Source organism: Seriola dumerili, unplaced genomic scaffold (genome assembly GCF_002260705.1).
Source record: "Seriola dumerili isolate Sdu_G_001 unplaced genomic scaffold, Sdu_1.0 BDQW01000088.1, whole genome shotgun sequence".
NCBI classification, from domain to species: Eukaryota; Metazoa; Chordata; class Actinopteri; order Carangiformes; family Carangidae; genus Seriola; species Seriola dumerili.
The window spans coordinates 13,179,070-13,198,987 of NW_019174343.1; the positions used below are offsets into that span (position 1 = coordinate 13,179,070).

Here is a 19,918-nt window from a genome sequence, read left to right on the forward strand (position 1 = left end):
GTTTAAGAAGTAGTTGGAGGGTGTCTGGGAAACTGGTGACTTACTTCCTTAGAAAAGAGAAGTAGAGGCAGACAAGAAAATGAAACAGAAGAATGGCCGAGAGGCACGGTGATGGAGGTCACATTGGTGTTAGTCACTCTGTAAAGTACTGACTTACATCACTGACTGCTTTCCAGTTTGATCTAATGTAACATCTACTGATTTATAGCTGGGACATTCCATTAAGATCCTCATTTCTGTTGTGAATCTGTGTGTGTGCGTGAGTGTACGCACGTGTGTTTGTTTGTGTGTGTGTGCGTGAGTGTACGCAAGTGTAAATGTAGCCAGAAATGGGCAGGTGGTGATTTTGTGCTCTGACTCTTTTGCAGTGTCTTGCTGTGAATGTCACCTTGCCCAAACAGGGATTCTCCCTCACTGAGGAAGGTCTCTCTCTCTCTCTCTCTCTCTCTCTCTCTCTCTCTCTCTCTCTGTCTCTCTCTCTTCTGCCTATCTCTCTCACTCTGTCACAGATACATAAGATCCATTCAGATACGCACTGGAGCTTATCAGCTTTAGCAGCGTGATATGTTCTTGTATAATTTATCTGGCAGTTTTTGGTGGGAGAGAGCAGTCTGTTTCCATGTGGGGAAGGATACTGAACTGCTAAACACCCTCGTGCAGACACACACACACACACACAAATTCCGTGGAGCAATGGATAAATGGAGGCAGAGTGTGCTTTCAGTTTACTTAATTATGACTCTTTGCGTCCTCGCTCCTCTATCTTTTAGCCTGTGACTTGAAAATTGACGGGTGCATCTTTCTTGCAAAAAAAAAAGGGAAAAAAAAGGAAAAAAAAAGGCGCTTTGCAGAGGAACTTTTGACAAGAAAACACAAATGTATCTTAAGCAGAAATGTTCAACTGCTTGGCAACATCCTTTTGATGGAAATTTTCCTGTTCTAATGATTGATTACTGCTACTGATGTGAAGGGGCTGTAGCTGCAGTAGCATTAATGTATCATTACTGCAGTACCGTTTTTTTTTTTTTTTTTTAATATCAACCTACAGGGACACGAGGAGCCTCACCAAATTGTGTCATGATTTGTGAGACAGCTGTGCCTCATCAGTAATTGCTTACTCTTTAAAATGATGGTGTTGGATTGAACAGCAATGACCCCTCAGGTCAATAACATTCCTTCCATCCTTCCCTGCTTCTCTCTCCTGCATCTCCACTGGAAGGAGCTCAGACACAAGTGCCCCTGGAAACAGGGAGAATTGCGAGAGAAAATGAATGAAGAAAGAATAGAAACAACAACTAGGAGGAACTGTTCTGTTTTTATTTGTTAACCTGATTTGTTAACATCTCCTGACTCTTGAATAGACTGTATCTTCCAGAATTACTAAAACTATTGAGAAGGACTGGACTCTTTCCTCTTGGATTCCCATTAACTATGACCTCCTCTGCAGCCAACTTCCTCTTTTTTTCCCCCTGGTCTTTACTTATGCATCTTTCAATTTACCAGAAACATTCATTTCTCTGCTGGGGGCAAACACACACCCCTGCTCTCTGACACATGCAGGCACAGACTGAAAGGAATCGATAGGTCCTCTAAACGAAACCCAATTCCAGCCAAGAGGACATACCCCCAACATGCACACACATCTACAAAATACACACACACACACACACACACACACACACACACACACACCCTCTAGCTCAGATCAATACTGAGCCAGTTGCAGAGTGTATGTTTCCCTCTGTTGCGTATTGGGGGAGGGAAGGAGAGCAGAGGAGAAGGTAGGGCAAAGGACAGACAATAAAATATGTGGTTAAGCTGTTCAGCTACTGCAGCAGGTCTCCTTACGTCATAATCTATCAACATGTCATAATGCAATAAAAATACAGCAGTTCACTGACTGACAAGTGTTCAATCTCCATTTTTCATATCTCTGTTTGCTCCTCTCTCACTCTCCTTTTGCTTCTCTGTTCTTCTAACATCTGTGTATTTAACAGTCTCCCTGCATCTGCTGCAGCTCAGTCCGGGTGCCACGCTGGAATTTCAGCTATTTTCCGGTTATGTGTGCGTATTTTTGTATGTGTGTCTGAATGTAGGTGTGTGTGTGTTTGTGTGTGTGTGTGCGCGTGTGTGTGTGTGCGCGCGCGCGCGCGTGTGTGTGTGTGCGTGCGTGTGTGTGTGTGTGTGGGTCTGTTTCTCCATACAGCCAGGCGTTGATGGTGCTCCAAGAATTGTGGGGTGTGATGGTTGTGTGTGTTTGTGTTGATCCCATGGAGACTCCTGGTATTCCTGCTATTTGGCAGACAGCGTACAGCAATGGTGGGGGGTTACACTGTGTGTGCGTGCTATTTGTGTGTGTGTGTGTGTGTGTGTGTGTGTGTGCGTGCATGCCCTGAGGCTGACAGGCAGATTGGTCACATGAAGAAGCCCTCACAAGTTGCACCCTGACTCAAAGCCTACCCTTATGCTAAATATTAGCCCGGTTTCACTGTTAACAAGTTGCAGCCCCTTACACAACTCTTGGCCACAGCTACACATTATTTCAATGTGGTTTTTGGGATCGTATGACCACACGTGGCCGGAAAATTGCTGTTTTGTATCTTTTGTGGTTGTATTCATTTAAATCTGTCAAGTGTTTTTTGTTTTGTTTTTTTTCTGCTTACCCTTTCATACAATATTTAATCAAACTTGGAATATGATATAATTAAAAAGTGATTTTTGATATGACTGCCTTGATTATTTTTGTGAGAAAAAGAAAAGACAGAATGTAATCTAGTAGGACAATATGGAAAACATGTCAGTATATCCCTGCTCTGACTGTCTTTGTGCACATTGTGTCAGTGTTTTGTGCAGCCGGACCTTTCTCTTCATGCATCCTGTTGTTAGTCCAATCATTAAAGCTGTGCTCAAACAACAAGTGTTTCTGTGGTACAGCTGGTCCTAGTATTTAGTTTGGTCAGTGCAAGAACAATTTGCCTGCTCAGCTTGCTTCAGTTGTATGAAACTGCCAGCAGTGATGCCCTGTTTAGTGCTATGCAGTTTGATCCTGAATGTAAATGACTATTTAGCATTTTCCCTCCACTGACAGCACCTGACCCTAAGACTCACTGTGTTCCCAGCGTGCACCATGTGACCTCCAGAAGGACCAATGACATTTCAGTGTTTGCGTTGCGATAGCTGAGGGTCAGAGAGAGTTAGGTGATATTTCACCCAGTTGCTGCAGTGCCATTGCCATGGTGATCATCCGCGGTGGGTTGAGGGTGACATGTCACATGGAGGCAGGGAGGCTTGCCAGTTGAGCAAATAGAGGAACTGTGGCCCTGTTTTGGTGGAAAAAAAAAAATGTTGTGCAAACAGTGAAGACAGACACAACGGAAAAGAAACAGACAGCAGAGAGAAGTTGCAGTAGAAAGTGATACAAACACACGTGAGCCCACATTATCATTGCTCAAGTTTAGCATACAAAATGTAGTTCATGGAGTTTAACTATTTTGGCTTTGTGATGTGTGTAGGTGGATTTTTTTTTTTCTTTGAAATCATTACACTCCGTTAGTCATCTGACCAGTGACAGCCAGTACCAGCATATCACATCACTGTTTATGACTCATCTCATCAGATCCCACTTTCTCACAGTCACGCGCACACACACACACACACACACACACACACACACCTCCCCACGGACACTACCCCCACTTTATACCCCCCGGTCAAAGACTTTCTCTGTGTCTCCGACCTTGTGTATGCTTGGGTCAGTGCTCTACTTTTCCTGACCCTCATCTGTGTGTGTGTGTGTGTGTGTGTGTGTGTATGTGTGTGTGTGTGTGTGATGTAAATGCCTTGCAGCTCTTTGCTCTCTCTATCCAGTTAAAGCTGCTCTTAACGGCACAAAGACCTTCTTTCATCCACTTACACTCACTCATAATCCATTTTGCCCACTAGATCATCCATGGATCATCCATAACACATACTGTACACACTCACACACACACACACACACACACACACACACACACACACACACACACACACACACACACACAGTCACACATGCTGGTGCTGATGTTGTCGTGTAAGCAGGACATTGAGAGCCTTGCATTTATATATTGGCTTTATGGGGACCTGACAAAAGACAATGAAACACTATTGGACTATCACACCGAAATCATTACAGTCTTTAAATCTCTCTCTTTCTGTCTCTATCTTTTCTCTCTCTCCTCTTTCTCTTATCCCTTTGTGCGACAGCTGTACTTGTGGGGGGGGAGTCTTACCTCTTCCTGCTGGGTTTTGTATCCTGGCTGAATCCCCTGTTCCCTGTTTGGGCTGGCTGTGTGTGTGGGTGTATGTGTGTGTGTAGGTGTATGTGTGTGTGTGTGTGTGTGAGAGCGAGAGGGTGGCTGTTTTGAGCATAAATCTGTCTGGGCATTTGCTCCCTCCCTGTCTGTTATCCCAATGCCTTGTCTGATCTTTACAAAAACACTGTGTTGAATAGTGTGTTTTTTATGCAGTATTCCTGTCTCTACATTTTACATGAAGAAAGTCTTCGTGTTTATGTGTGTGTGCATCTATCAGCAGCATGAGACGGAAACTTTAGAAGATGAAAGTGACTTTATGCTAGTCTTTTGTCTAAACATTTGCTTTGAGCTCCTTGAATACATTTTAAGTCTCTGTGTGTGTGTGTGTGTGTGTGTGTGCATGTGCGCTTATAGGAAGGAGCAGAGCATCTTATCACCAGTGAACTGCTGGAACCTGCTGCTGCTTCAGGTGAAGAGGGAGAGCCGCGACCATGCCACTCTGTCCGACCTCTACCTCAACAACATCATTCCCCGCTTTGCACAGATCAGCGAGGACTCAGGACGCCTCTTCAAGAAGGTAAACACACACACACACACACACACACACACACACACACAGCAGGACTTAACCCACTTTGGTTGTTCCAGTGGAATTTGACTTCACTGAGGTTTCTTTGAGGTTACCGTCACAGTGTATGGCACAAACTTCTTTCAAAGTCTTTTTCATGTGTGGAGGGGTGTTTTTGAAAAGGTGCAAAGGAGCAAAAGAATGCACCAGCTACAGACTGATATGCTGAAAACCATGTCCATATTTTTTCCCTGTCCATTTGTCTCTCCTGCATCTGTTTTCTGTCTGTCGGGCTGTTTTATTGACTGACAGCAAGTCAGCTGAACCTCAGGTCAGCAGAGTTTAGGCCGTTTGTTCATACAGTAGCCTCATTCTTGTCTCCTCTAATCTCTGCCTTGCTTGACTTAGTGAAGAAAGAGACGAGACCGAGGAAATGTGGAGGGAGACCAGAAAAAGGAAGAGAATTGGAGTAGAAAGAGAGGGCATCATGAGAGGACAAGACAAGGGGGGGTGATTTCTCTGGAAATCAGAGCTTGCTTGACCTTGTAGAGCAATATACCATGGCTGAGCTCTCCCCTGGGAGACGGTCATTCATCTCCAGGCTGGACAAGTTAAACCAAATACACAAGTATTTGGAGCATTTGAGAGGCAGTGCAGAGGATTGGAGACTGAGTTTAGTAAACATACACAGATATGAACTTTTCATGTTTTTCAGAGTTTCAGAGCGAGAACATTTCTGCTAGGTGAGGTAATTTCTGCTAATTGTTTTCAAAGAATGAATTCATACAGCTTCAGTCTGGATTTAAGATTAGACTTGGGTTTAGATTAAACTAACACGGGTTAAGTTTAAGGTAAAGATGGAAGTGAAGCTCGTAGTGAGGATGGAAAAGAATCTTATCAAGAGAAAGCCCTCACAAGTGTAGTAAGATAAGTGTGTGCGTGTGTGGAAGGCAAAGTGAAGCAGTCTGTGAGTGGAATGTCATGGCAGAGGCTGCTGATTTTCTAACCAGATAGGTTGTCTTTGAACTACATTTACAGTCTGATCGCAGGCGATGAGAACACACACACAAACCTTCACCCTCATTTTACTGCCTGTCTGATACACCAGAGCAAAAAAAAAAAAAAAAAAGGAAACCTCACTTTTTCTCTTTTTCCCTGCCTCTCACTTCTTGGTTGAGTCATGGACGTTGATTTCTATTTTCATTCTTCTCAAACACTGGTTTTTCTTTGGCACGAGGACTGCTTTCATCATGTCTGGGTCATGAACAGGCTGCACAAATACACACAGAGAATACTCTGTTGGCTAATTAAGTAGATAATTAGTTCATTTATAACATTTCCAGTCAGCAGCATGAATACCAGTAGTGCCAGGGGCCATGACACACACAACTCATGTGTACACAACTCACCAACGCCACGACCCATATTAGAGAAGTCAACACATTAATTTCAGCCAGTGTGGAAAGTAGTGCAAAATTATACTTTTGTTGGAGTGTGTGTGTGTGTGTGTGTGTGTGTGTGTGTGTGTGTGTGTGTGTGTGTGTGTGAGAGATCTTGTCACTGACAGAGAGAAAGCTCTAATGAGTCAGACTGCATTAATGAGTACACAGTCTCAACCTGGACCACAGACATCAGGGCTAATGAACTGTGCTAGTTACTAGTTTCTGTTGTGAGCCAGACTAGACGTCCAATGGTAAGTCCAAAGGTCAAGATCCATGGTTGATAGATATGAGGGCTCAGCCATGGCTTATTGCTTTTTGAGTGGCTGTAGTCTGGCTGGTTGTCACCTAATCTGAGCCTCGTACTGCACTTTAAAGAGTGAGGACGGGACAGCCTCAGCGATCCTGTTACCTCTTTTCGTCTACAGCAGTATCCTAAATCTCTCTAATGTCACTTTCTCCCCCTTGCAGCAGGTATCCCTCTGTTCCTGACCTTCCTGCTCTCTGTAATTCTCCCACATAAATTCATCATTAGGATTTTTTGGAGTCCTTCCTCTCCATAAACCCCTCGACCTCTTTCCCACCATCCTTTTCTCACACCTCACCACAACCCACGCCTCTGCTGTGCCCTCTTCCAGCAGAAGACAGATGCTCAACATACGAAATCTGTTCTTGCTTTTTCTCTGCATTCCTTATCCATTTTTTTCAGTTGGCTGTCTGCTTTTTTTTTTCCTCTTTTATTTTCCCCCATGCTTGTCTTTTGCTTTATCTTATCTGTCTGCTTTCAATTTCAGTCAGTTTCATTTGTATATCCCAAATTTACAAATTTGTATAAAGTGTAATATGTAGCTGGTTTATGCCTCTCTTTTCATCGTTACTAAAACCCAGTCCGAATGACGTGATTTTAGTAGTTGAGGTGAATCCCACCATATTCCCGCTAAAATATGAGAGGAGCTGTGAATTCATGTGTGTGTTTATGTGTGTACATTTGTGAATGTGTGTGGAGCCTGCTGATGTGTGGGGTTCCCGTGAAGTCGTCAGTCATTAGTAGCTCCCGGCAGTAATGTCTGGAGAATGGTACTGCCTGTATTACTCCCTGTTCCTCCCACTTTGTCTCTTTTTTTTTATCTTGTCTAACTGTGTCATCTTGCTCTCTGTCTTCGGCTCTTTTTTTTCCTCTTGCCTCCTCTGCGTTGCGCTCTCTGCCACCCTGCCATCATGTAGCGATCGGTATCTGTAGCTTCCTCCTCTGTCTCCACATCCATCAAGTCCACTACCGCCTTGCTCATTCATCTGAACCAGTGACTCATCCACTCCTGTTCAGCAAGATTGTCTAATCTTGATTGATGATGGGGCTGTTGATCACTGGCTGAGCCTGAGTGGGTATGGGTGTCATTAGTTGACAGAGAGATGACCAGGTAGATGGACAGTGGGTAGAATCTGTGAATAATGACGCTTAGCGAATGGTTGGAGCTTTTCATTCATATGAATGCGTCTTGTTTTTCTGTCTCTCCAGAGCAAAGAGGTTGGCGTGCAGCTGCAGGAGGACATGATGAAAGTTCTTAATGAGCTTTACACGGTAAGAGAAGCCACTGCCATCACACTCACACTCACAACATATTTAACGGCATATTTCAAAACCAAAGGTACAAAGTACTTTACTACAAGGACCAGCTGCAAATAAAAATTCTTTTACAAATGTAACAAGAGCTAACAAGAACAAGCTTATAGACGACACAAAAACATGGATATTAATGAGGCATTTTAGCTACAATCATTTTAGGATTAAAGATTTTTAGCCACACTAGCAGCTTGGTTCTAAAGCAAAGTCGGTCTATCCACCACTTTTGTGGGTTAAAGTGAAATATCACAGCGGTAAACTATTGGATGGTTTGCCATGACCTCTTTTTTTTTACAGATGTTTACGGTCCCTAGAAGATGAATCCTACTGACTTCAGTGATCCCTTTTTTTCTTTCACCAGCAGGTTCACATTTAATGGTTTTGAGTGAAATTCCTTTTAACTATTAGATTGAATTCTGGTAAACACATTCATGGTTGCCTTTGAGATGAATTCTAACAACTTTAGTGACTCTTAAGTTTTCAGTTTGAGCCATCATCAGGTCAGGTTTTAAAGTAATTTGTTTTATAATCACCTGCAATGCCTGCAAAACTAATGCAATTCTCAACCTCTGTTAGCAAATGTTTTCACGCTAACATGCTAAATAAATCATGGTGATCATGGTTAACATTATATCTGCTAAACATCAGCATGTTAGCGTTATCATTGTCAGCATGTTAGCATTTAGCTCATAGCAACACTGTGCCCAAGTACAGCTTCACAGAGCTGCTAGCATGGCTCTTATTGATGTTTTTTTTTTTTTTTTTTTTAAGAGATTTAAGGAGTGATATATACTGATACACTCATGCTGCTGTAAAGCATTGTTATGCACATTCTTACAAACGGGACAGTCTGACTTGATTGTTGATATTTCACACATCATCACTGGCCTGTCTGTTGTTTTGGTCTTCTCACGCTGTCAGGGGCATCACAATGCTGGTTACACATGTCCATGGTGCTGCCAAAAGGACTGCGGCAATCAGAGTGTGTTTCACTGTCTGTTTGTGTGTGGGCAAAGTTTCCTACTACATCATGCCTCTGACCAGCAAGCAACCATACAGCTTCAGCCCAGCAAGGCCCATAAAAGCAGATCTTAAGCTGTAATTATAGTGTGTAGTAAGAGATAGAAATAGATCTGGTTTGAGTGACGCGCAGATGCTCACATGTATACTCATAGACCAGTGTGTCTGACGGTGGCGTTTTGAGGAGGGTTTGAGCCGTATAATGATGGCTCTGGCGGTGGTCACCAGAATAAGGCTGACACTGCACACACACATACTCGTTTCATGTGTTTAACTCTTCATGTTAAAGTCATACCGCCATGTCCAAGTACAGTACAGGAGGTTGTTTGTGACTGTAATATTGCGGCGTGCCAGTGCTCGGGGGTTCATTCCAAAAAGTCTGTCTGCGTACCGAGCCTCTGTGCTACACTCTCTTCGTGATGCTGAGTGGCATAATCCCACTTCTGATCCGGGGCCAGAACTGAAGGGAGGAGACCCACAGAGAAACACGCATATTCATGCTTGTCTACAAATCTCAACCCTTGTTCCCAGGTGATGAAGACGTACCACATGTACAACACGGACAGCATCAATGCCGAGTCCAAGCTGAAGGATGCGGAGAAGCAGGAGGAGAAGCAGATGGGACGCTCCGGTCGACAGGACGACCGTCAGACGCCGCGCTCCCCCGACACCCTGGCCAGCATCAAGACTGACGAGAAACCAGTCCGACGCTCCAGTGTCAAAAAAATCGAGAAGATGAAGGAGAAGGTGAGCGAGGCCTGGCTGGGGAGGGGAAATGGAGGGCAACGAGAGGAAAGCTGTTTCAGAGCACTCCACCTGTTGTCACATTGACTTGTGTGTGTGTGTGCGTGTGTGTGTGTGTGTGTGTGTGTGTGTGTGTGTGTGTGTGTGTGTGTGTCTCATGAATGATTTATGAGGGCATGACTGGCTTATTGCTAACCTTGTCTACTACAGCTGGGGCCTGTCACAGCTACATGGTTCTCCACTTCTTATTATCCATAATCAATACTGAGGCATTCCACTCTAACACCTATTATCCCTCTCCCTTCCCTCCCTCTCTCTACCTGTCGTTACTCTGCTTCTTTCATTCTTGCCTGGTTTTTCTTTACTTCTCCTCTTTTCAATCCCTTGTCTTTATCTCACTCTCTCTCTCTCTCTCCTATCAGAGACAAGCTAAGTACACAGAGAACAAGCTGAAGGCCATCAAGGCCAGGAATGAGTACCTGCTAGCTCTTGAGGCCACCAACAGCTGTGTCTTCAAATATTACATCCATGACCTCTCCGACATCATTGATGTGAGTATAAACACTCTCTGTTACTCGGTGGGAGCAGCTAACATTTGTAGACATATTGTGTGTGCGTGTGTCCCAGTGAGTTGGAGCCAGGGGTGGTCCCTCGGTCAGTCTCTTCACATCAGCTTCAGTGCTTCTAATGAATTGGTCACTCTCTATGTTTTCTCCTCTTTGTATTGAGTGTTTGGGCCCCTCATAGAAAGCCAGTGTCCAAAACATCTTCATTATTCTCTGCTCAATAAAAACATTTCACTGCCTGCTGGACTGACGGACCTGTCAATTGCAGGTGTTCGTTCTCTCACTCCGGTTGATGGCGCTGACACACTTATTGAACAAACTGTGCTCTGGTAAACCGTCAGTGACGTTGACAATGTTAGTGAATTGTTTTGCTAATTTCTTTAATACGATTTTGCCATACGTCGGTCTGGCAGGTACCAGCTGGAGACAGTGTTGCCCATGTAAGTTGTGAAAGAAATTAAGGAGGCACCAACCATGTCTAATGAACTGATAAACAACGAATCTCACCTGTAAAATATGCCCTGTGTGTCTACTCGATCTAACCTTTATCCAGTGGAGGATAACAGAGCAGACTGGGGTCGTACTGTGCAGCCTCCGGTTGTGAATGTGTGCGTGTTAGCTGGGCGATGCTGAGAAGGAGAGGGTTTATCTCAGTTAAACTACCCTGTTTATGTTGTCTCTAAATTTATTAGTTTATCCATCCTACATGCAAAATCTTTCGGCACAGACATTTTACAATTTAAGAATGATCCATTTTGAGAGCAAGGGGGATGTACCATGTGACATCTCAAAGACTATTGTATAGATGTTGATGCAACTTGTGGTGCAGTATTTTTTTATAGTTGTTAAACTGATTGTAGTAGCACTATATATACAGGTCAACAGTGTGTCTGCATGGCTTGGTGACACGGCTGGATATCGTGTAATATCCCTGTATGTCTGGACTGTCAAAGGCATAGTGGCTAAAAAAAACAAAACTATACATACGTCAGAGGTCATTTCTTTCTGCTTTATTTTCTGTCACTCAACAATGCTTACATTTCATGCCATTAAATCATGTGTCCGTGTGTGTGTGTGTGTACCAGTGCTGTGACCTGGGCTACCATGCCAGCCTGCATCGTGCCCTGAGGACCTACTTATCTGCAGAACAGAACGTAGAAACATCCAAACACACCGGCCTGGAGACACTGGAGGGAGCCGCAGAGAGTCTGGAGCCCAACGGGGACAAACAGAAACTGATGGAGACCTACAACAACGTCTTCTGCCCCCCGGCTCGGTTCGACTTCCAGTCCCACATGGGAGACACGGTACAGTGCAAGCGCTTGCGTTTGGCTCTGTTAGAGTGAGTGCGTTGTTAAACATCAGTGCTATAATAAGTTTGTGTTTGTAGATGGGAGTGATGTGTGCACAGCAGCCGCTGGAAAGCGAGCTGCTCCAGAGATGTCAGCAGCTGCAGTCCCGTCTCTCCACACTCAAGATTGAGAATGAAGAGGTCGGACATCTTTCTGCTTCCTCTAATATTATTCATTCATCTGTGTCATCTTCGAACCCCTTGTAAATGTCTTGAGTGTTAATCACAGCTTTTGTTCACATCTTGTCTTCTCTTCGTTACTGCCCTTCAGGTGAAGAAAACCATGGAGGCTACTCTGTCCACCATCCAGGACATGGTGACAGTGGAGGACTACGACGTCTCCGAGTGCTTCCACCACAGCAACAGCATGGAGTCGGTCAAGTCCACTTTCAGTGAATCCTATCTCAGCAAGCCCAGCCTGGCCAAGCGGCGGGCCAATCAGCAGGAGACGGAGCAGTTCTACTTCACGGTCAGCTGCCATTTATGGACATAGATGATTTCTCATAAGCATTAATAGGATCAAGCCTCTAACCGACAAAGCTGTTTTCTTTACTGCAGTTATATATGAGCATAATATGCACATGTTGTGACTCCAGCGTGTGTGTGTGTGTGTGTCTCTGTGTGTTGTAGAAGCTGAAAGAGTTTCTGGAGGGCAGGAACCTGATCACCAAACTGGACGCCAAGCATGACCTCATCCAGAAGACCCTGGGAGAGAGTGAGTGGGGCTGCCAGAGTGTCCTTCATACATTTAAGACATCATCCTTGTGTCCTGTCTGTGTGAGTGTGTGTGTGTGCTCTGGGAGCTCCGCAGCAGGAGGGAGATGGATTCAGGAAAGGTCTGGTGCCTGGAGGCAGAGCAGGAAGCAGATCAGAGAGATGAGTGGTGTGGTGGGACACATCAGAACCCATGCAGTGCAACAGAATGAGTTTAATACATCTAATAATCACAAGCTGTGTGTGTGTGGAGGGCTAGGTCACAGTGACAGTGACCATATGTGGATGGCAGTGTAATGTTTGTAAAGTTTTGTGTTAGGGACAAGGGGTGGGGGGGGCTGGGGGGGGGCACGGGGGGAGGGTGTATTCCTCAGGGCTGAATGTGTCTGCGTTTCCATAAGCTTACAGGAAAAAGCCTCCCAAAATTGTGTGTGCACAGCTTAAGTGAGACGTTTGTTCCCTGTCTCTGTTCCATCTGAAGCTGTTTCCTCATGTGTCCTGATTCCACTATAACAGCCTATCTCTTTCTCTCGCTTTCCTGTCATACCTCCCCCCCCCCCTCTCCTCCCTCCCACTCTTCCTGTTTCTCCCTCCTTTAGGTCAGAAGACTGACTGTTGCCTTGCCAGGTAGGTGTGGTGAAGGAAGGAAACATTCTCTCGCACACACTTGCATATACCATAGCAGCATTTAAGTTTGACTTCTTGGCAACCAGGGGTATTATTTTCCCCCCTCACTGTTTATAGATATTCTCAACACATGTGCATATGTCTCTGAGTGTACAAATAGAGCGTTACCAGAGTTGTGAGTATAAATAGACTTTGTCTGTAGACATAATGACAGAGTGCCGTTTCTTCCTCTCCCCTCTCTCCCTCTGTGTAGTGGACGGAGAAACTCGACAGTACGGAAGCAGGTAATTATCTCTCACAAGTTGGTGTCCGAGTGTGTTTCTGAGTGGCTGTGAGTTTTTCAGTCAGAGCTGCAGAGCTGCTGTAGCTTTGTTTTTAACTCAAGCCACATGTTTTCTCACGGTATTCTCCGCTCACAGGATGCAGATGTTGACAGTGTTTTGGTTATAATCATCACATCATTCTGATTAATTTGACCCAATATGCAGTATACATCTATAGCTAGCAATCTGAACTGACACACGAGTGATCAAAAGAAGCTGATCAATTGGACTATCTCATGTTTGTGGCTCCCTCTTGTGGGTGATTTGTGTTTTGGTCAAACGCTCTAACTTAACGGAGAAATCAGCTGATCAGCTGATTGTTCATTTCAAATTATAGTCACATTTCAACATATAAAAAGCACAGTTGTGTTCACATAACAACAACTATGTGCATATATTGTCCAACATACGCTCCACAGCCTCACCTCCCAGAGATTTCTGGAAACCCCAAACAAACAAAGGGAAAAGGGAAAAGCGCAGTCTCCTAGCAACAGCTGAGCACTGCGCCCACCCTCTCTCCCCCATGTCTGATACCCATTCCTCCCAAATGTGTGCACCGATGCATGTGCGTGTGCAGATGTGTGTGTGAAAATCCTCCTGACAAGAAGTGCGCTGTGTTTTATTTCCACGCCAGTCTCCTGTCTTGTCTCTTCCTATACCGGGAGTAATTCCTCTCTCCCTATTTTAGGAATCAGGTGAGGCCATTCCTCTGATGGTTGAGAGCTGCATCCGCTTCATCAGTCGCCATGGTGAGTGAAATTCTCCAACGAAGTGATAGGTTTAGCATCAGCTTTCCCTGTGTACTGATTGGTTGCATTGCTATGTCTAGTGTGATTGGTTCGGGATACAATTAAACTGGGAGACTATGTCACAATTCAACTGTACAATCCTGAAAATGAGTAGGGCGTCTTTAATTAAAACTGTGGTTATGTATGTCTGTGTAGGTCTGCAGCATGAGGGCATCTTCAGAGTGTCAGGCTCCCAGGTGGAGGTCAATGACATCAAGAATGCCTTTGAGAGAGGTACAACTGTTATCCAACAGGAAACATGAGCATTTTTAGAGAATGTGTTTACCCCATGCTTTATAATCTTTTCTCATCCACTCCCTCTCCCCCCCTCCTCTCTCACTCTCTCTCTCTCTCTCTTTCTTCTCATCCGGTTGTAGGTGAGGACCCGCTGGCAGGGGACCAGAATGACCACGACATGGACTCCATTGCTGGTGTTCTGAAGCTCTATTTTAGAGGGTTGGACCATGCTCTCTTCCCTAAAGAAGTCTTCCATGACCTCATATCCTGTGTCTGTAAGTGTTGCAACCTTTTGTCTTTTGTGTGTGTGTGTGTGTGTGTGTGTGTGTGTGTGTGTGTGTGTGTGTGTGTGTGTGTGTGTACACGCTTGATTGTGTGAGTAATCTCCTGGGTGTTATGGTTTTGTTATTTCCCAGCAATTGAGAGCCTCCAAGAGCGGGCAGTCCACATTAAGAAAGTTCTACAATCTCTGCTGAGCAAAACCCTCATCATTATGAGATACCTGTTCGCCTTCCTCAACCAGTGAGTAGCAGGACACACTCACACACACACACACACACACGCAGACACACACATGGCAAGACAATAGACCAAACTAATTGGTGAGAAATCAACCATCTGTAGTTAATAAAAATGTTGGAATAAGACCTGGGTTAGTAGCTATATCAATTACATCACAGAAACATCAAAGAAATGATTCACAGTTACAAAAGCAGCTACACACTGAACTGCAGTTAGCCATGTTTCTCCAAATTTGGTACAATCGTTCACTTGGACTGAAGGATGAACTGATTTTGGTGATCAAAGGTCAAAGGTCACTGTGACCATAACTCACAAATTCATACGCTAGTTATTATGCAATTTAACGCAAATATCTAATAGGATGAAATGATGAAGTGATGACATTTTACATCCAAATGGTCAAAGGTCAACTTCACTGTGACATCATAATGTTGTGCAAAAAGACTTCTGACCATCATTCAATGCTGTAACTCAGTGAGGGGAGATTGTGACCACATGTCCTACTGGCTGGCGGAGGCATACAACCACGAGGTGGTAATTCTGGTTTATATTTGAGTTTCAGATAAACCTCAGACCTGAGGCGTACAATTCAAAGGAGGCCACATGTTTTGGTTGTCGTAGTTTCAAAAATGGTAGAAACACTGGTGCTTAATATGGATAGATCAGAGTGTCTATGAACAGTGGTTGAAGGTAACAAAGGCAAGTTGGAAAATAACAATGTAGCAGCTGAATAATAAAACCGCTGAATTAAACCAACAAAATTGTGACATAGTCTCAGGAAAAAAAATTTACAAGCTTTCTACTTTAAGCAAAAGTAGATGATTGCACACTGAGAAGCTTGCGTCAGTATTTCCCAAAAGTTAATATTTATTAAATCACATGTGCAACAGTGTGAACTATGTTTTGTGTCAAAGGTTTCACCAGGTTTGCTTAACAATGATTTCACACAAAGAGCAAAGAATAGTTGGGATACAATTGATTGATTCACATCAATCAAAAAGTCATGGAGGGTTAGGTCAACATATTCAAAAACATCTTTCAATATACATTAATCCACACACAATAACAAACATAATTTCAATCACCATGAACCACAAAAAACAACTTATCACTTGTTTTGGCTAAATAAAGGAGTCAAAGCAGAACAGAATGAAATGCACTACAAAAACCTGATCAACTATCCACAAATCCACTATTATTTACATTTTTCAAAGATGGTCTTTCTTGAATGGATGCCACTTAGAAACTGTGAATTAAAACCTTAAAAACTTTTATTTAAAAAATAATAGATATGCAATGTTTCAGCAGCTAAGGAACATCCTGTCTTCCAATCTGCTACAATTACAGGATACTTGCACATTAGTTTAATAAACACCAGAATGAGGTCAGAGGGCCTTCCTTTGGCCTTCTCACACCAAATATAAACATCCTTTAACCTTTGTGGAAAGTCAAGTATAGACCCTAATTAAAGTCCAAAGTGCAAAGAATATTTCCACCCCTACATTTCTCAAGGAGCTGGAAGCCTTCCTCCTTGAGAAACAGTTTAATTTCCCACTTAAGGTTTAAGTTTATTTATATGGTCCAATACCACTTACAGTGTTTCAATGGGCTTCACACATCAGCCACAAACCAAACTCCTTTAAAAAGAATGAACAGAAGGGAGTATTTGAGGAGACATCAGGAGAGGCAGTTCAAATAGAGACCCATATATTATCGTAATTTTAAGACAAAGGTAGTAACACATTTTTCTGCATGTGTACTTTGTTGCAGTTGTGGTTGAATATATGCTAAAGGGATAGTTCGGGTTATTTGACGTCAGGGTTGTGTGAGTTATCCATAGTCAGTGTATTACCTGCAGTAGATTCGGGTCGGCACGCTGCCAGTTGAGAGAGGCAACTGATCTATCACTTCAATACCCAATACACATTCAACGTCGGTTTCAGACACACACACACGGACACACAATCACTCGCACATTCCATGCTGTCCCATCAATCCCTACAATCCACGACAAATCCTTCCAGTAAAGAGAGGTAGCAAAAGGGAGTGAAAGATGAAACGAAATGGGATGTGGGAGACATGAAATTTGAGACGCCTGGGTAAACCAAGTGGTCCCAGAGAGCTCATGTGGAGACAGGAGGGGAGCTTCTTCTTTTGGTGAAGTGATTTACACTCACCCCAAAGCTCCTGCTTCTTCTCAAACACTGAAACACTCACACATCATCAGAGTCTCTCCATCACCACATCGTACAGATGAAGTGATGAATTGATGCGGGCTTTGGTAGTGTTTACTGTTGGACCTCGTGCGATCCGCAGATACATGTATACGTTCACAGCTTATTTACAAGCTGGGGGTGTCGTAGGCTGTAAATGACATGTTGTGGTTGTTTGTATGCATAGTCAGTTTTGTACATATACAGTATGTATATACATAATATGTATGTTTAGTGACAATGCCCTCTAAATAACTCTGCTTTCCCCTCTGCTCAGCCTGTCTCAGTACAGCGAGGATAACATGATGGACCCCTACAATCTGGCCATCTGTTTCGGTCCCACACTGATGTCTGTCCCAGAGGGCCACGACCAGGTCTCCTGCCAGGCTCACGTCAACGAGCTCATTAAAACTATCATTATCCACCATGACACCATCTTCCCTGGACCGCAGGACCTGCAGGGCCCCATTTACATCATCCCTGGAAGTGGCGATGACTTCTGGTGAGAGCTGGGGAGGAGAAAAGGTGTATGTGTATGAGGGGAGTTTAAAGAGTGATAGGTCGTGTAGGATATGAACTAGGAAGCAAGTGGGAGGGCGGTGAATGGGGGAGGGGGGGTACAGGTCGTTGATTTAGGGGCTGCTGTGGAGTGATGGGGGTTCTCAGCTTGTCTGCTCCGCTCAGGGCCAGGGGGCCACGAGGATCGGCTTACCCTCCATCACATAGGAGATTAAAGTACCTCCTGACCACATCAGCGTGGGAGAACACAGAATACACACACACACACACACACACACACACACACACACCAAAATGCACGACAGTGCCAGCTTTCAGTTTTACTGTAATGACAAGCCTCGGCACCAGTTATTATGATTGCTGCCAGTCAGAGCAGTTGTTTAGACTGTAAGTCACACGGGAGGAGAAGCTCTGAGTCTCGACTGTAGAAAGTGTAGACAGAAAATATTATCACACTGGCATGGTTGCAACCAGAAGGCCGAGACCAGGACCACAATTAAAGGATAGGAGCAGATTTATTTTTTTTCAAATCCATCTGAACTAAATGCTCACATGCCATGTGTATGTGGAGAGAGTCATGGGTGACTGGAATCACAGATGTGAAAAAACCTAACCTATCTTAATACAAATAGTTTCAAGTTTGCAAGATGGTTAACACAGCATTAACACAGTGTACAGCACGAGTTTATGTGACTGGATAGAGGGAGAAGAGCTCAAGCTGTATGTCATCAACACATGCAGTCAGTCTTAGACTTGCGCAGTTGTGTTGTCTAACCTCGTCTGCCCTCTGTGTCCACCTCAGCGACAGTCCACACTGTGAGCCCCCCCTTGTGGAAGAGCCTGCTCCTGACACTGTCTCTGTCAGCCACAACAGCGAAGATGGTGACTAACACGTACACACACACACACACACACACACACACAAATACATGTAGTAATTCAAGGAACCAGTTTCCTCTTGTAACTAGTTTATGAGATCTCACGCTGCTTTCCTCACCAGTTACTCTGGCTTTAACCTTTTAAACCAGCTCACATCCTGCTCTCAGTACCGTGTTTATTACGCTGCCTCGTTACTGCTCAGCATTTTTCAACCTTGGCACAGTCACCAAATACAGCAGCACTAACCTGCTATGCACTAATCTGGCTTCCCCTCTCTTCCACCTCTCTTGTCTCTCTCATTTGTTGCTGCCCTCTGCTGCTCTGTCACTTCCTGTCTCTGTCCACCATTCTCTGAATCTCAGGCTCCTTGGCTGTTTCAGAGTCCGACCCAATCGAAGCCATCGCTCGGTTCGACTACTCCGGGCGGACTAGTCGGGAGCTGTCGTTCAAAAAGGGAGCCTCTCTGCTTCTGTACCAGCGAGCCTCTGATGACTGGTGGGAGGGACGACACAATGGAGTGGATGGACTGGTGCCACACCAGTATATTGTGGTCCAAGACACGTAAGATGTCTTCCAGTCATTAGTCTTTATCAAATATTCGTGTAAGGAACAGCAAAATAATACAGTTTTTTAAAGAGAAATTGCAGTAGTAGTCAACATGTGTCTTATCTTCACATTTTAGTCTGGTATGAAAATGATGACCACAATATTTTTCTTACTTCCTCTGTTGTACAGTTTTGGAAAATGCAAACTACATAAACTACATACAAATACAAAAAACAATGAACACATGTTCATTTGACTGACCAAAATCAAACACAGAAAGCGGTCCACTGGAAATCCCCATAGTTAAGGAAGTTGATCTTCTGTGATAAGAACTGTGTGTCGCAGATCAATTTCCCTGTCAACTTCCGCTGTTGTATTCATTCAGGCCACAAATGTCAGGCTTTTTTTTACACTTTCGTGCATGCTAGCTCATTAGTAGCAAACACGAGAAGGTGGTTTAGGTGCCCAAGTTTCCCAACTGAAAAAATAACATGACAAGGTACACACTGCATGGAGACTCCTGCTGTACAGCTTTTAAGAAGTAGAATACAATAACTGCAGGGATTTGGAGTTGAATACCTTCAGTGACTCTGCATGAAAGCTAACAAGTAAGACAAGTGCGCAAGGCTCAGTTGTTGGTTCACATTTTCAAAACTCAATGATAGACTGAGTGGTGAGTTATCGTGACCAACTGTCATACCAAAATATAAGAATGATACCCAGGTTGACACATACAGGAATTTACCTTTAAGTTGAAGGTGCTTTCCATTGTGCAAGAAAGTGTGTAATTTTGAAAAGTGATAAAGGTGATGAGGATTAGTGTTCATGTTGGAATTATTCATTTAGTGAAGGAAAAAAAAAAACGTCAAGAAGAGTCTATACAGAAGTTGTTAATTAGAATAAATGTGGCACTAAAGTCAGCTTTGTCTTTCAGTTTGTCTTTCAA

At 43.9% G+C, this 19,918-nt stretch overlaps 1 protein-coding gene across 3 annotated transcripts in view; it reads left to right on the plus strand.

The window, feature by feature from the left end:
* The window catches only part of srgap2 (SLIT-ROBO Rho GTPase activating protein 2), a 53,152-nt gene that overhangs the window by 29,207 nt on the left and 4,027 nt on the right, over positions 1-19,918 (plus strand). For 2 of the 3 annotated variants that reach the window (XM_022744823.1, XM_022744826.1), the window contains exons 3-19: positions 4,710-4,872; positions 7,819-7,881; positions 9,475-9,690; positions 10,110-10,238; positions 11,339-11,560; positions 11,644-11,745; positions 11,876-12,073; positions 12,235-12,319; positions 12,918-12,945; positions 13,199-13,229; positions 13,957-14,017; positions 14,213-14,290; positions 14,434-14,568; positions 14,710-14,815; positions 17,306-17,530; positions 18,350-18,429; positions 18,789-18,987. In XM_022744823.1, the coding sequence (XP_022600544.1) occupies positions 4,710-4,872; positions 7,819-7,881; positions 9,475-9,690; positions 10,110-10,238; positions 11,339-11,560; positions 11,644-11,745; positions 11,876-12,073; positions 12,235-12,319; positions 12,918-12,945; positions 13,199-13,229; positions 13,957-14,017; positions 14,213-14,290; positions 14,434-14,568; positions 14,710-14,815; positions 17,306-17,530; positions 18,350-18,429; positions 18,789-18,987 (2,121 nt within the window). The remainder of the gene's footprint in view (positions 1-4,709; positions 4,873-7,818; positions 7,882-9,474; positions 9,691-10,109; positions 10,239-11,338; positions 11,561-11,643; positions 11,746-11,875; positions 12,074-12,234; positions 12,320-12,917; positions 12,946-13,198; positions 13,230-13,956; positions 14,018-14,212; positions 14,291-14,433; positions 14,569-14,709; positions 14,816-17,305; positions 17,531-18,349; positions 18,430-18,788; positions 18,988-19,918) is intronic. The other variant, XM_022744825.1, reaches the window with a different exon arrangement.